The sequence below is a fragment of the Phodopus roborovskii genome, unplaced genomic scaffold (assembly GCF_943737965.1).
Source record: "Phodopus roborovskii unplaced genomic scaffold, PHOROB, whole genome shotgun sequence".
In the NCBI taxonomy this organism is placed as follows: domain Eukaryota; kingdom Metazoa; phylum Chordata; class Mammalia; order Rodentia; family Cricetidae; genus Phodopus; species Phodopus roborovskii.
In genome coordinates, this window is record NW_026126511.1 from 48,391,154 (window position 1) to 48,408,061 (window position 16,908).

Consider the following 16,908-nt stretch of genomic DNA (forward strand, 5'->3'; position numbering starts at 1 on the left):
TACAAGACTCTGACTTTGATGAGGAAAGTGACAAAGAGGTAAATGAAAAGACATGTCATGTCATTTCTGGCCCCCACGCAGCACTAATGTAGCTGAAGGGTGACTCATGCTTGGCGTCTTTAGAACCAAAGCTGAACTGATGGTAGTCCCAGGAAGCTTTGTTAACTCCACACACTCAAGGTACCAGCTGACTTGAACTTCATCAGGAACTCCTGAGCTGGGAATGCAGCTCAGTGTAGAGCGCTTCCCCAGCACATTCAGTCCCTAGGACCTCAAAAGGCACCACAGAGGATGACAAAAACCACTTCAGAGGATGACAACACACTGCCCACTTAGTACAAGGGCATCTCCTCTAAATGGCTTTAGGCTTTAGGAGTGACAATGTTGACAGCTGTCCTAGCACAGCAGAAGGTCTCAAGGCACCAGGAGCTTTGCAGTGCAAAGGCAAGCAACAAGCTGAAATGAGTTCAGCATCGAGATGCCCAACAGTAGATGGTCATAAAGAATCTGTTTTCAATATGCCCATTAAAAATCTCTTTAGAACAGAGGCAAAGCATCCGGTAACTGTGGGGCAAAACGCCACTTCAGTGTGGTCACATTTCATATTTTTAATTGGAAGACATCCCGAGAGTGATTTCCTTTAGGCTCTAAAGTGATAATCAGGCTCTTTAATTAATTACTTTATCAACTCAATTTTAGTGAAGCAATTCTGATTTTAACATGTAAAGAGCTTCAGTAAATAAATATTCAGTAAATAAGGGCAGGGGACCCATGCACACACACATGCACGCAGGTGCACTATCCCACTAACTGAATGCTTTAGGGTCAGTCCTCTCAGCCCCTCCTACCCCTGCCTTCATGACACCCTCTTAATGCCACTCCTGCTCCCAAAGATGACTGAGGATGAAATCACAAACACCGGAAGGGAGGCTGGAGCTGGTTAGAGGATGCTCTTCTTCCACAAGCTGTAGTGCTCTGGTTAGCCTGTCATGTCTGGAACTCCACACTTCACATTCTAACCTATGGTGTTCATCTGTAGCATGGAGCTGAGAGCAGGAAAAAGATTAGGAGAAAACTAGAGCTAACATCATACAAGTCTGCAAGGTAGATCTAACTAACGTGATATAAGTTTTGATGATTTCAAAACGCATTTTCTAGCATTTTTAGCATCACCAACTCTGGGTTGAAACCTGTAGGACTCAACTCAACTCCCTGAAAATTAAATATTTCCTTGTAGAGAAATCAAGATGGTTTATATAAAGTTCTAGGGCCAAAAGAATGCTTGGATTATTTCTGCCCAAGTGTCTGTGCATGTATGTACACGTGCATTTGTGTAGCATGTAATTTGTTTCCTCTGCCTCTGTAAGGATGCTGCAATGCTCATGCTAGTCCCATGCCATGTTACTGTATGTAAGCACTGCTGTTGGTAAGTGGCTGACAGGTCCACTGACCTTCTATTAATTTAAACACTGTCCAGATTAAGGAATGCTCCTGTAAATGTTCACAACCCATTGTTTTGTTTTGTTTTGTTTTGTTTTGTTTTGTTTTGTTTTGAGACAAGGTTCCTCTGTGTAACAGCTCTGGCTGACCTGTAACTCACTCTGCAAACCAGGCTGGCCTTGAACTTACTGAGATCCACTTGCCTCTACCTCCCCAGTGCTGGGATTACAGGTGTGCACCACCACTGCCCAACCATAACCCATTTTATACAGATGTAATGACACACGAAATGACGTCCTTAACAGGCCATGGGGTGAACCCTGACCCTTACTACTGGGGGAAGTATGGTTCTTTTCTCATTAGTGAGAAGGTATGACTTCAAACATGTTTGGGAGCTAATAATCTTTACAATGCTCTGCTTTGAATCATACTACTGTAAGGTCCTCCACAGGAAAATGGGGGGCTATTCTGTGACCTCATTCATGTGGGCTGAAATATTCTTGTCTGCTGCCATCTGTCCTATATACAGGCATCTGTGACACAGCAGTTCTCCTCCTGGCCCAGGGGCAAAAGCAAAGCCTACGGTGATGCTCAAGGGTGATTACAGCCATGTTCACAGGAGGATGCAAAGGGGTGAAACTAACTGCCAAGGAAACCAGGTTTCCTGATGCCACAGCACAAAGAGATAGGGGTCAAGGTCTGAAGACTATAAACTGTTCCAAGCCCCAGGCAGATATCATACCTCTAGGAAGACTGGGAAGACCACCAAATCACCAAGACAGAACCATCACATGAGCCAAATCTGAGCAGGTGGAAACAAGAGTGCCCTTTTCTCCAAGTTATTCCAGAACACCAAGAAATCCAGAACAAAAAAGAGCAGCTTCTAGGGCAGTAACAAGAACATGTAACATTCCCTCAACTCAAGCCATACAACATAGGTAGACTGCCAGGGGCTCAGTCTGACCTCTCCCAATGCTCAGGAGAAACAGCCTAGTAAGTGCAGTCATCCAGTATTGTCCCAAGCAACCATATTGGTCCTCTTCCTAAATGCTGTCTCAAAAGTCTAGTCTGGAAGAGTCTGGTATGATTAATCGATTGATCAATCAGTCCATCTATCTACCTACCTACCTCCCTCTCTCTCTGCACACACAGACACCCATACACACAGCTTCACCTGCTCCTCCCACAGCCTGCTTCTCAGTAATCTACTCTGTCACAAAGCCTGAATGGCACCTCATCCTCTCCTTCCTTCTACAGGATCCATCTCCTTGGTGTAACTGTCTCTCCCTATTCCTCCCCAAAGACAGCTCTTTTCCCCTCCGTAATCTTTCCAATAAGGGTCCTCCTTTGCACTGACAACTGCAAGCAGCACTCTAGAGTACTCCACACACCATAGCCATGGAAGGATGGCTCGGGCGCAGATACACCACTTAGACTGTCCAATGCAAGCCTGACACCCCAACTCCTCTGCATCACTGTTCCTCAGCACACAGTGACTCGGGGTTTCCCAACAGGGCCCATCCTCCCTGACTCACTCCACTCTGCCATGGACAAGAAAGTTCACCCTGTGCCTATGGTCATGTGACTTCTGCCCAAAATACAGACTCTGGCTCTGCACCTGCCTGTGTGCACCATGGGGTCACCACCTCCCTGAAACCTTGCAGGATGTCTGGAGAACAGGTGTCCCTTCTGTGTGGTTCTTTATCTGCCTTCGCCTTGAGTGCAGTATTTATGTCCCTTTGTCCTCTTTCCTGGTACAGACGAAGCACGGCCCTGTTCTCTGATGCAGATGCTACTCCTGGCTGTCACTGTCTCCATTTTAAGATAAGGAAAGCATGAGAAGACAGAAAAGCAGAAATCTCAGCCACTTCTTATGAGGAGCTTGTACCTGAGGCTGTGGGTTAAATACACCTCCCCCTTAATAGTTCCTATTCACACTTTAAAATCTTCCCATAAGCAAGTTCCCAACAGCTCTGCTTCCTGCCGTGGGACTGAAGCAAGAACTAAAGCACAGTTCTGTCCAAGTCAGTATGAACCATCCACTAGATGAGCAGGTGCACCCGTGTTGTGTGTGCACATGCATGCCTGTGATTTCAAGGGTGGGTGTGGCTATGGTTTTGGGCATGGTAACAGCATCTAGGTCTTTAAAATGAGTCTTATTCATTAACTTCATCTTCATAAACTTCACTTTCATAAAGGAAATGTCAAACACCAGTACAGAATAATTAGCAAGAATAGAAGTAGTCTCATGAACACCATTTGGCCTTAATGATTAATGTCAATCAGCCAGCCTTTATTTGCACACACCCCCTGCCCCCGAGTCATTCTGTAGCAACTCCCTCACATCACACTGCCACTTCGACAATGCAGGCTCTGGGCCTACTCTAGGATCATCTGTCAACACAGCACCGACATTTAGCCAGTCACCTCAGGGTGACAAGAACAAACCGTGAGGGAAATACCCAGATCAGGCAGCTACAAGGGGCACTGACCTTTTTAAGCAAACCATAAGGAGTTTCTGTTTTCATCAAGCTCTGTTACTGAGATTTACACATTTTATTTTTTTCTAACAAACAACAATAATTATAAATATGTGTTTCTTATTCTTTGTAACTTCTCAATCATTATATCACAGTTTCACTATTATAAATCCAATTTGAAGGTTTTTCTTCAAAAATAAAAGGATTATTACAAGCAGAAAGATACATTTTTAGCAAAAACTAAATTTTTAATTCTCACAGTAATAGGGTGTTGGTGGGTCTCAACAGCAGGATCAGAGAAACAAATATGGAACTCTTTCCAAAAAACACAGCATAGCTCAGATGTATAGGAAGAGTTCAGACATATGTACATACAGAGGTTTGAGAAGATGCAAGGAGCTAAGTGTAACTCACCTTGTTGCTGCCTAGACTGTGGGATGGGCTAAGCTCCCGGCTTCCAGACAACTGGGGAGAGATAATGGAGGATTAGTGTAAAAGCAGAGAGCATCTAGAAAGGTCCTGCTCTGAATATCAAATCAGGCTGGGCCTGATAGCACAGTCCTGTGCCTGTAATCCCACACTTGGGGGGCAGAGGCAGGGGAATTACAGTGAGTCTGAGGGCAGCCTGGTTCCAACTCAGAGAGACATAGTGAGACATAATTTCAACCAACTGACCAAACAAACAAACAAAGCAAGATGGAGAAAAGAGAGGCCTTGAAGACCAGCATCTCTGAGATGTGAAAATCACTGAGCAGTCACTAGCAACTTCCCACAGTGGTTTACCTACACTCTAGTGTCCACTACACTATGTAACACCTCACTGGGCCTGAAGAGAAGACATTTCACCCCTTTTGTTTAATGCCACTGGATCCTGCCATGGCCTGAGCCTTTTGTCTAAGAAAGGAACTATTCAGATTATAGTATCCCAAATACCAAATCTTTGCAGATATCAGTATGTGTTAATAACTACTGAAATGACTTGGAACTACAGTGGCATTTCTACATGCCTGTCAGTGGCCCTGCAGTGGTCAGACATGTTTCCTGCACCTCTGAACCTTCTGGCTCTCCAGTGGGAAACTTGTCCTTCCTGTCATTTGCAAACACAGGCTTGAGGCAGCTGCTCTTTCCTACAAAGCTGAGCAGCTGAGGACAGATGCACACCACCTACCCTCATAGTTATGAAACACACATAACCTGTTTTACACATTCATATTATCCTGGATGGCCTTCACGTAATTGGTCTACAAACATAATGCAAACTTTCTAATTTAAAAATAATGAATTTAAGCCCAGAAAATGACACCTCTGGGCAGGCAGCTAGCTTGTATTTAGCTCCACACACTTTTGTGGCCTCCCAATGTATGCCGGGCAGGTGGCAGAGGACAAATGAGCAATGTGTTCCCAGGACACTCAAGCAAGCATGCTGGGTCCAGCAGCAGGTACAGTGGCAGAGGGGGCACAGATGTGACAAGGGAAGGGACAGAGGCACGTAAACCAGCACAGAGAAGTTACAGACAGCTGAGATCCCTTACAAGGAGGTAGAAAGGCATCCAAACAAGAGGCCAGAAAGGTGCCTGCTCTACAATGGCAGCAGAAGGGACTCACTCTGTTCATGCTGGGAGAGCTAATACTCCTCCGGTTCAGCTTCCCTTTCCCTGTCAGCTGTTCCTTCACGGCCACTTCCTGGGGATTGGAAAACATGCCAAGAAGAGGTACATGTGAGAGATGCTCTCCAACATACATGGTTTAAGGTTTTGCACATCCTTTAAATGTTAGCCATGACTTGACAAGAAAGAACAACCCACTGTAATCACTGGATTATGTGAGAGTAAACTCTTCAAACTTCAGATGCAACACCACCAAACTCTAGGGGGAAAAAAAAGCCAAATGGCATTCCACTGCAGCACTGTTGGCCATCACCAACCTGACGAAGGCGGTCTAAAGTCAGGAGGTTTTCCACAGCCAGCACACTCCTCAAGTACTTCTCAATACAGGCCTCGGAGTCAGCAGAAGATGGGTTTTCCACATTCGCTGCCATCCTTGCCAGAGCCTCTCGCTCCTCCACTCCCTGGGAATCCTGAAGAACAGAACAATGCATGAAAAAAAATAGGCTGAAAAAGAAAGTGCCGCAGGTATTCACATGCATGCATGCACACTTCGTCCAGAAGAACAGCAAGATGCATGACAAAACTACACTGAAGGCATCAATGCAGATGCTTCATGCCTACATGCTCACACACACTCAAAAACATGCTTACACATACTGATACATGCAATTACATATACAAACACATATATCTAACGAACTCTATATTAACAAAATTCAGTGGAATCCAAAGTTCCACTTTAACATCTGCTTTTAAAATTCAAAATGAACTTTCCTCCAGAAATCATGAACCATCATTAAGTACCAGGATAACCACGAAGGCCAGTTAAACAGCGGCTTTCATGAGCATTCCAAACACAGTTGTTCCCACTTCACAAACGTACATTCACTACCAATTACCAATTGGAAAGGATTCTGTAGGTGATCGGAAATATAGCCACCATGACAACAGTTCTGCAAGAAGGTAGCATCCTTAAGACTCATGGGAGCTGGGTTAGCCCACTAGACAAAGTGGAGATTTAATAACCGGTACCCATGTGGGATGCTGATGCAGTACAGAGAAGGGAGTGGAAGAGAGCAGGGCAAGGCCCTAGCTGCTGCAAAGCAGCCTGACACAGACACTCAAGAGTACTGAGCTCTAACACGGCCTGAATCCTCCCTGGGGAGCAGCACTGGCCAAAGGCTCTGGAGAGCAGATGTGAAATCCCACTCTGTTCTACTGAGCTGCCTGTGCTTATAAACAGGAAACGGGTGGGTCAGAAAGGGATGAGGAAACAATGTTTGCTGCCTCTGGAAGCCTAGCCAATTACCAACCATCCAATCACACAAGTGTTCTTCTTTTAAGCTAATTTCCCCTACAATCCTTCCCTTTTAACTCTTAGAAAGAACAATGAATGAAGCAGAGAGTAATTTTTTTCTAATGCCAAGATTTCACAATCAGTCCACTGCTGCACAGTGTCCTTTCTGATTAACTGCTGGGAAATGAATGCAGGGCCTCTGCACAGGCTATACAAGGGTACTATCACAGTTACACCCAGCCCTGGGCTGTTGGGGGGGCGGGTAGCCCAGACTAGCCTCACACAGTTGTCCTACCTCACCTTGGATTATAGACATCTACTACACCAGGCAACAGCCTAGTTTTCAGATGTCCAACTTCACTTCCAGTTAAAATAATGTTTAATATATACAACTAACTTTGAAAACCAGGAAAGAAGGAATTACTATTGGACCCTTTAGGAGACAAGAATTTTGCGACATAAGGTAACAGGACAAGACAGTCAGAGGTTCCTCCATCTTGTATTCTTGCTGAGCCCATTTCAGGTTTAACTAGGATTTGGTCTCCTTGATGGAGAATCTCATGAAAAATTACCTAACTGTATTCTAGGGGCCCAAGGTCAGGATGTCCTAGCTAACTTAGCCTATGAGTACAGAACCCCCTGTAGTTAGCCATTTATCTCACTTTCTATGAAACTGCTTGCTTCTGTGAAGCCCCTAAGAAACTTTGGAGAGAGATGCCAGGATGTGATTTTTGCCTTCAAAAACCCTGTCTTCTGGACACTTGGGGGTCACATCTATGTCCCCAAATCCTGGATGTGGTCCTAGCCAGCTGGAGTATAGATTTGAAACTGGCTATAAACTGTGTCTGGGCAGTCACCTCTGGTGGGCTCCCTAGAACAATAGGAAATCTAAAACAAAGCCCACGTGCTGGCAGCCACTTGCCTCCTTTGCAGACCGTGTTAAAGCAGGCGTTGACCACTTAATATTCAAACAGTCAGCAGAATCAATTTCCACACCCTCAGGCCTACCCTCAGGAGGCAATGCTGACAGTGGGTGGGGAGGCCCCAGGCCTCTCCAGTGCCTGTATTCCCTCCCCAGAAGACTCCCACTCAGAGTAAAGCATGCAAGCTCACTCTGCTAGCAAGGGGCTGAAGCTGGCTGCCTTATGGTTCCACATCAGACAGAAGTCCCCAGCACTGGACTGTTTCTGCCCTCTGTGACTAACACAATATTGCTACTGTCTACTGTGTTTTAAAAGAAGAAGCTTTTCAAAATGGGAGTGCTTGGCTAGAGAGATAACTCAGTGGGTGGCTGTGCCTGCAGCCCAAGTCTGGTAACCAGACTTCGATCCCTGGAGCTCATACAGAGACACACCTGTGAGTCTAGCACTCCCAAGGCAAGATGGGAGGCAGACACAGAACTGGCTGGAAGCTCACTGGCCAGGGATGAAGCAAGCCCCACCTCCAAACAAGGAAGGAGGAGAAAAAAACTCCTAAAAGGTCTCTCTCACTCGCTGTCTCTTATCCATTTACTCAATAAATAAACAAAAACTTTTTAAAACAAGAGAATTATTTAAACAAAACGCTAAAGTCTCAACTTTTTAAGACCACAAACACATTATGCTAAAAGTCTAGGGTAGAAGACTCATCAAAAAAAAAAAAAAAAAATCTGTAACATTTCCCTATGTATGGTTCATTTTTTACATTTGTTTGTTTATAGTAGGAACAGGTACAAATGTCACAACACTTGTGTGAAGGTCAGAAGGTCAGAAGACAACTTGCAGAGTTGGTTCCTTCCTTTGACCATGTGGCTTCCAGGGATGGAACAAACTTGGGTTATTAAGCATGACAGCCAAGAACCTTTCCTACAGCAGGGTAGTGGTGGTGCACACCACTAATCTCAGCACTTGGGAGGCAGAGGCAAGTGGATCTCTGAGTTCTAGGCCAGCCTGGTCTAGGATATCCAGGGCTATACAGAGAAGCACTGTCTCGAAAAACAAACAAATAAATAAAAAAGAACCTCTCCTGCTGAGCCATGTCACCAGCCCATGTCACTGACCAGGGTATTTCATGGGTAGGTGACTTTCCAAGGAGTTAGCTCATCAAGGGTGTATTTCCAGTTCTTTACCTCTGGAATATTGGAGACAATTTCAAAGGTCACTCCACAGCCAGGAATAGAGCTCCGATGAGACATCTTTTTGAGGAAACTTTGAGCAAAGCCCTGGAGAAAAAATAAAATATGGACCATTATTCCCTCCTTCGCTAGCTTATTTACACTAACAAAGAGACATAAAGTATACCTGTTCACTCAGAGTCAGTATAAGAGCAGGCTTCTGACACCATGGTGTGTGAGAGCCCTAGCACCAAACACTTCAGCACAAACCAATGGATTGGCACCTACAGTGTGCAGAGCTCCAGTCCTGCACCCAACTAGGGAGAAGCCAGACCTGGGATCTGGAAGCTGCCACCAGGCATCTGAATAAACTCAGAAGACAGAAGATACAACAAAACAACCTTCCAATTAAGATGGAAGCAAGGTCTGGTGACGCTTACACTTTCCTCCTGCAGCACGACAGACCTCTTGTACCATGAATATTGACAAGTTCAGGCATTAAATTCTTGACCAAAGCAGGATCGTTATGAAGGATGATTTAAGAGTGCCTGGTCATTGTTTATGCTGACTGTGCTCTTTGCACAGTTAGGAATTGAACTGTTGAATTAATGCATAGATGACTCATTTGGAGATGCTGCTGCGAAGATTGAACATTCTGCAGAGGTTGAAGAGAGCAGGCATGAGGGCGGAATACAATTGAATTAAGATAAGGAGAGAAAATAGTGAATACATATGAGGCAAAAGGTGAGGCAGAAACAGGCAAAAACCAAAGGAAGGAAAAAATATCAGCATCAAGTGTATATGTACACACACACACACACACACACACACACACACACACACACACACACACGTAATTGTCATAATGTATTAGTTCCCATTTGATGATCATTAACTAGTTTTTAAGAGTTTGTCATCTGGGTGGTAGTGGTACACACCTTTAATCCCAGCACTCAGGAGGCAAAAGCAGGCAGACCTCTGTTAAGTTCAAAGCCAGCCTGGTCTTGAAAGTGAGTTCCAGGATAGTCAGGGCTGTTAGACAGAGAAACCCTGTCTCAAAAAGCCAAAAACATAAAGCCTCTCAGAGTACCTGAGGTTGACCTCCTGCAGCATCTGCCACCCCCCTCCTCCCCAACAGAGCCTCTTGGAATTAATTGAAGAGGTCATCCATTTCCTTCATCACTTTAGGGTCTCAGTGATGCCTTATAGCACTCAGAGACAGATACATGTCCAGGCATGGCCATGGCTCCTCATGGGTGGTAGAGGGTGGTGTCCCTGCCAAGTGTTTGCCACTGTTTTATATGAAGAAGCAATGTAAAGAACTATAGGATGGAGGAAGTGGCATGGCTTAAAATACTTCCACCAAATCACTCCAACCAGGAAGAAATGACACGTTTCTCCTACCCAAAAATCCATTGTCACTCCCCTCTGTGTCCTCCCTGTGAGCAATACTGCAAGTCAGGTGGCCAGGACAACCAAATTAGAAATGGAAACTACTCTTGAAGAAGCTCCCTAGAGCAGCAGACCTCTCTCCATCCCTTTAGACTTCCCAGAAAGGAGACACAGAGTGATGTGGAGACACGAAAATACTCTACAGCTAACCCCTGACCTGGATTTTATTGATGTTGGACTGGAGAGCTAAGGAGCTGTGATTTTAACAGCATTATGCCAGTCTTCATTTCAGAGATTGATATCAGTGTGACATTTAGAACTGAAGATTAATTTTTAGGGGTGGAGATTACATCTTGGAGTCTGTCAGCCATGACTGTGTTTTTTCAAATGAGATTTATTTCTGTCTGTGCCTGTGTGTTCAGAAAGTTCCACAAAAAGGAGGTGACAGAGTGAATGGGGACCCTCAGAACCCACTTTCCAATACCTCACATTTACAAATCCAGTAACACAGTGTTTACATGTTACCTAGAGTGTTTCTAGAAAACTCTTCTCTATGTCAGGGTCCCTTCCTCCCTTTCTACCTCTATAAAGTGCCAGCTCAAAGCCACCCTCCCCTCCAAGGCTCTTCCCCATCACTCTGTTGGCAGGATGCTGTCCCACCCAGCACCTAGCAGCCCACATAATAAAAGAAAGCCCACTTAGGAACTTTGGAATGCAAATGGACTTTGGCTCTTTAAAGACCTGTGTGGAAGTGGCAGCTGTGCTAATCACAGCATTCAGGAGGCAGAGGCAGAGACAACAGATGGATCTCTGAGTTTGAGGCCAGCCTGGTCTACAAAGGGAGTTCCAGGACAGCCAGGGCAACACAGAGAAATGGTTCACAAACAAAACAAAACTACAGATATATTTAAAAAAAAAATGAAAACATAAAGACCAAGACTGTTTCCTATTCAATGTTTTACAACCAAAATCAAACTGGGAATCAAAAGACTTCTGGGAAGAGAGGGATCAGCACTCCCAGAAGAGCACACAACTGAATCTCCAGGGAACCTCCTCGAGTTGCTTGATCCAGAAGAACCCCAACCACATAGCCCCCAAACTTCTACCCATGGCAGAGCTTTATGAATGCCCCCAGCCCTGAGAAAACACTGTGTGTGTTTAGAGGATGACAGCATGGTGAATGACAGCAACAGAAACCTGGGAAAGGAAGGCGCAGAGCTCCAGAGACCATGTCTGGAGAGTCACTAGTGTTAGTGACACAGCCTGAGATTACTAGGGCTGAAGCCTCACCTGGCGCCCATGGACCTGGACACAAATCCTCTTGCGTAGGACCAACTGCATGTCGGCAGGATGGCTGAGCTGGACTGTCACTCTCAAGATGAGGAACACTCGTTCATCAGCAGGAGTGCCTTTACTGAGTTGAGGACAGCTATGCACTGCCGAGTCCCAGGAGGCCTCTGCCTTAGCCTGCAGAAGACAGAGAGACTTCACTTGCCTCACCAAGAGCACACACCCTCTTGAGAATGCTGTATAGCTTGGGCAAAGGTTCTCTCTCCAGAGGACTGCCCTGAAGAGCCGTCAGGATGTGAGTGTGTGTATGGCTGCCAAGTATTGGGCATGGTACCTGTGTTAATACCTAGACTCATATATTTGAATGCTTGGTTCCTAGTTGGTGGACTGCTTAGGAAGGACTAGGAGGTGTGGCCTTATTGGAGGTGTGTCATTAGACATGGGCCTTGAGGTTTCCAAAGCCTATAATACACAAGGGCCAGTCCCTGCTCTACTCATTCTTTGCTGCATTGTGAATGGGGTGTAAGCTCTCAGCTACTGTCTGACTGCCACACTCCCCATCGTGATGATCATAGACTAACTCTCTGAAACTGTAAGCAATCCCTCAATTAAGTGTTTTCTTTTATAAGCTGCCTTGAGCATGATGTCTCTTCATGGAAACAGAACAGTAACTAAAATTGTACCTTATTAGCCTGTTTGCTGTTAAATTATTTGTTTTTTTTAAATGTTTAAACATCAAGAAAGATTGAAATGTTTCAGTACTATGGACTTTATGCACTGTTCCTTGATCTTCACTCACTGAGACAATCTGTCTATTTAGCCTGCAACCCAATCATTTTCAAGTAAATTACAGGTAAATGTCACACCCGGGAAATCGACAGGATGCTATCCCTATTTGGATTTGTCCATGTTCTCAGACCAAGCTTACAAACTGCAATTGTTGTCGTGGCACCATAGTATACTTCAACATGGAGTGTTCCCAAGCCTGACTGAGGAGAACAGGGCACGCATCTCAGGTCACCTGTAAATTCCTCAGAGACTCTACTGCTAGTACCACTTGTCAAGCATATTAAAAATCAGGGGATAACCCCCCGGAATTATACCTTCACACAGATCCAACCACGAGACTCAATCATTAACAGTGATTCTGCCTCACTGCCTTCATTTATTCTCTTGCTTTTTTTGTTCTGAGACATGACCTCACTATGGAGCTCACACTGGTTCTGAACTCATGATGTTCATGCCTCAGCCTCCCAAATGCCAGTACTACAGGTGTGTGCCACCAGGCGGGGCTTCCTGTTTCTCCTCTTTAAGAAGTCATAGGTCAGGCATCGTGTTCCATACATTTGACCCCAGCACTTGGGAGGCAGAGGCAGTAGATCCCTTTGAGTCTAAAGCCAGTTTGCTCTACCTAGCCAGTTCCAGGCCAGCCAGGGCTACATAGTGAGGCCCTGTAATGAAAGTTCTTATGAAGTAATTGCAGAGCAAACACCAAAGCAATGCCCTTCCATTCTGAAGCATCCTGTACTTCAGTGGAATCAACAACCACCTCTTCCCTCCTTCTCAGGGTAGGAACAGAGCACAGCCATAGCTGGTAGATGCTGTCCACACTGACATGAGTCCCTCACCAAGAAAAGAAGGGAGAAGGTGGACTGGGTGTGAGGGTCAAGTTTCACTCTTTCTAAGTACTAATAGAGAGTTTTCGCTTATACTGTGGAGGCCACTATCTCACTGACATCAAAGGGCAGCTGGCAGGACTGAGAACTCCTTATCTGCTTCTCCATGGTATGCTGACTTACCTCTCCATCGTGTTGCTTCACAATCTGCAGCTCAAAGAACTCCTCCTCCTCCTCCCCAGTCAGGGTAGCATCCCATCCAGCTTCTGGGTCATCGAGATTATCCTGAGAGCTGAAATCATCCGCTGAAAGCAGGGCTTTCACTCAACACCAGATCGTTTTCAAGGACACCCCTCCTCCTGCCCCCAGCAGCTGAACCAATGTGCTCATTATTAAAATTCTTCTGCTTCAAACTTCACTTGCTCTCTGCACTGCAGTCTTGAATAACACTGATGATAACCATTTAATAGTTCACAGATCCAAGAGCCAGAAAGTGCTTCAAGAAATTACCCAAGCTGCTCCCCATGTGTCATATTTTACACAGAAAGCAAAGGAAGCCAAGATACCCTGGAGGTTACCAGAGGTCAGCTCATAAATGGTAATGATGGGATCACAGCCCAATTTCCCCACCCTTTAGTGCACTTAAGAAACAAGAAGAAAGCGAGAGCAATTCTTGACAGTTAAGCCTAACAAAAGTGCAGCCTGGCTAATGGACCTGGCAACTGCACAGGGCCCTGTGGTCACTTGGTCCCGAGCCTGGCTTCCCAATGCTCCATCCACCTCAAGCTTGTGCCTACACAGCAAAGTAAGTGTACTTGTATGGACCACTAATGTGGCGTGCTGAACAAAGTTCTGACTGTCTCTTCAGACTCCCAGGCTAATGTGGCATATTTACACAATAGACTTTTATTCAGTTATAAAGAAGAATGACATGAAGGGATGGAAGCAGAGGTCATCATGTTAAGTGAAAGAAGCCAAACATCACATGTCATGTATTTCCACCCCAAACAGGGTATGAGAGTAAAAGGGAAACTATAAGAGAGACAGGGAGTTGTCTAAAGGGAGGGAGGAAGAGGGAGAAAGAGACAGTAATGAGGGATAAAAAACACAAAGACTACATATTCTCTCATATGCAAATCTAGACCTATGCATCCATCTATCCATCCATCCATCCATCCATCCATCGTCTATCTGCCTACCTACCCTTGTGACAGGAAAGCAGGAGAATGACTTGGTGGAAGGAAGTGACCCATGGAAGGGGTACAGGAAGACAAGGAGAAAAAATAACATGAGAGGACACACATGAGCAAAGCACAATGTATATACATATGAAAATGTCATGATAAAATTCATTTTTTAGTATGCTAACAAAAAATTTAACTGGGGAAGAAAACACACAGCCAAGAAATCTTCCTAAATCCCAATCCTTCCCAATCTCTTAAAGCTTCTTTAGCTGCCTATAAAGCCCAACACACAAACAGACCAGAGCCCGCCTCAGCCTCCAGACTCAAAAGCTCAAGGTAAAGTCTCCTGTGATAGCTCCCAAACAGCTCCCACCCCACAGGAGAGACTGGTACTGTGAATGCCCCATGATCTCAGGCACAGGATGCTGGGCCCCTCAGGCATCCTATCACACGTCCACATACACGCAGTGAAGGGACCACTGAGGACACCCAGACTTTTCTATTTAGGGAAGTTCGTGTTAATGCACACTTCTGCAGGTGTTTCACGGAGCTTAACTGCTGACTTCTTATTTTTAGCTCCTTAACCTACCTTGGCATTTTCTATTTTCCCTCCTATAGACAGATATCAGTGTGATGGGTATGTGGGGGTTAGGGGAGAACAGTTATGTAAAAAGAAAAACAAGCAATCAGGGTTAAGTTCACAGGAACTCACAGAAAAGCTGAGAAATTCACTACACAATGCTAAGCAAACAGAGTACCCCTAGCTGATGGTCCCTTCCAGATAGGGGTTTCCTCTGAGCCTTGAGGTCAGAACATAATTTCAGTATAGAAAAAGCATCCTAAATTGGTGGGGAAACAGTGCATTCTCACAGAAGCAGGCCTGCAACATGCAGATGTGCCCATCACACCATCACTGCTATGCTAGGCTGTAGCTCAGCGGTAGCATACTTATCTCACATGTGTGAGGCCCAGCCACATTCAATCCCCAGCTCTGGGAACAGAAAGAGATGGACAGAAATGGAAAGAGAGGAAGAGGAAAGGGGAGTGAGGGAGAGGGAGGGAGTGAGGAAGGGAGGTAGAGAGGGGAGAGAGCTCACCACAGCAAGAGCAGCAATGAGTCTGGCTTAAACAGCTCAGTCTCTGTCCAGCACCACAACAGGGAACACAGGAGGACTGCAACTCCCCAGCACAAGTGGCTAGATCCATGAAGTGTTTACTCTGTCACCTCTTCATCAAGGTAAGCCTCCAGAAGCCAACTCTAACTTACCGTTTAAGTCAAGGAATATGACAGGAATGTGGTTCTCCATCCCAGGCACTGGGGTCCTAAAACAGGAAGGACAGGTTATATACAGTACCCAAGACACAAAAGACTCATGTTGCTCAGGTGACAATGGCCTGGGCACTTATCTCACTCTGGGTTGGTGTGACAAGTTTCATGATTTGACTGCAGATGTTTCCTATGCTAGGACATGAGAGTTTACGCTTACAGACATACCCACCTTCACCATCAACCTGTGTAAAGCTTTCTTTCTTGCCAAATGACATACTTAAGGGTTCCTTGTGGCTTAACTTGCTATTTTTAATTTCTGTCAAGTGTCAGAAAGCATTGCTGACAGCATGGCTTAAGCACCAAAACCAAAAACTGGTTGAGATGCAGTTTTCTTATGACATAACATTCTTTTAAGGGACCCAATGATTAATTAACATGTTAACTATTATTAATGCTAAGTGCAGTGGTACTAAATATTGATTTAAGTTCTCAGAAATCCTAATTACCTTGGCCAATAACAATATTATTTAATAAAACAGTTTCAGGGCATAGCCATATCCAACTCATGAAAATAATTTAACAGTCTTTCAACACAAATAGCTCTGTTCTCATACACCATGCTGAACCATCCATTAAATGCAGCACAGCCCAAGGGGGGGGGGGAGAGGTACCTGGTCACCATGGGGATTCAGAAGACACCTTGTAGGACCTTACCATTCTGCAGGTGCCCCTGGGATGCCACTGCCAGCAGAGGGCACCATCACTGCGTTTCTTTCCTCTGTGAGAGTCAGCCGCATCTCTAACAGCTGTGCTTCTCGGTCAGCATCATCCTCAGTTTTGTCTAGAAGAAAGGAATCAGGGTTAGGTCTAGCCATCCTGCTCACTGTTCCCATATATTTTATAGATGTATTTATTCACTGCCTGGGGAGAGGGAGACTGTGAGTATGTGTGCACCTTGTGTAACCAGGAGCCCCCAGAGGCCAGAAGAGGGCATCGTACTCCCTGGAACATGAGTCACAGACTGTTGTGAGCTGTCATTTCTCCAGCCTGTTTCTATATTTTCTTTAAGCAAACATGCTCCCCTGCCTAAGGTTAATGGGAACTTGCAGAGGCTTCTTACAGATGACAGACCTCTGGTGCAGGGTCTGATAAACTGGCATAGGTTCCAAGCTCCCAGTACCTACAACAGGAAACATCAGACCTATCTCCCAGTTATTTTGTAATGTGTATAGATGTTTTG

The 16,908-nt window shown here is 45.2% G+C and overlaps 1 protein-coding gene across 2 annotated transcripts in view; it reads right to left on the minus strand.

Annotated features, from left to right (window-relative positions):
- Window positions 1–16,908, minus strand: part of Kif13b (kinesin family member 13B) — a 141,031-nt gene that overhangs the window by 23,851 nt on the left and 100,272 nt on the right. For both annotated transcript variants that reach the window (XM_051195502.1, XM_051195503.1), the window contains exons 28-35: window positions 16,383–16,509; window positions 15,666–15,721; window positions 13,398–13,519; window positions 11,599–11,775; window positions 8,932–9,024; window positions 5,845–5,997; window positions 5,526–5,603; window positions 4,335–4,385 (exon numbers count right to left, since the gene is read on the minus strand). In XM_051195502.1, the coding sequence (XP_051051459.1) occupies window positions 4,335–4,385; window positions 5,526–5,603; window positions 5,845–5,997; window positions 8,932–9,024; window positions 11,599–11,775; window positions 13,398–13,519; window positions 15,666–15,721; window positions 16,383–16,509 (857 nt within the window). The remainder of the gene's footprint in view (window positions 1–4,334; window positions 4,386–5,525; window positions 5,604–5,844; window positions 5,998–8,931; window positions 9,025–11,598; window positions 11,776–13,397; window positions 13,520–15,665; window positions 15,722–16,382; window positions 16,510–16,908) is intronic.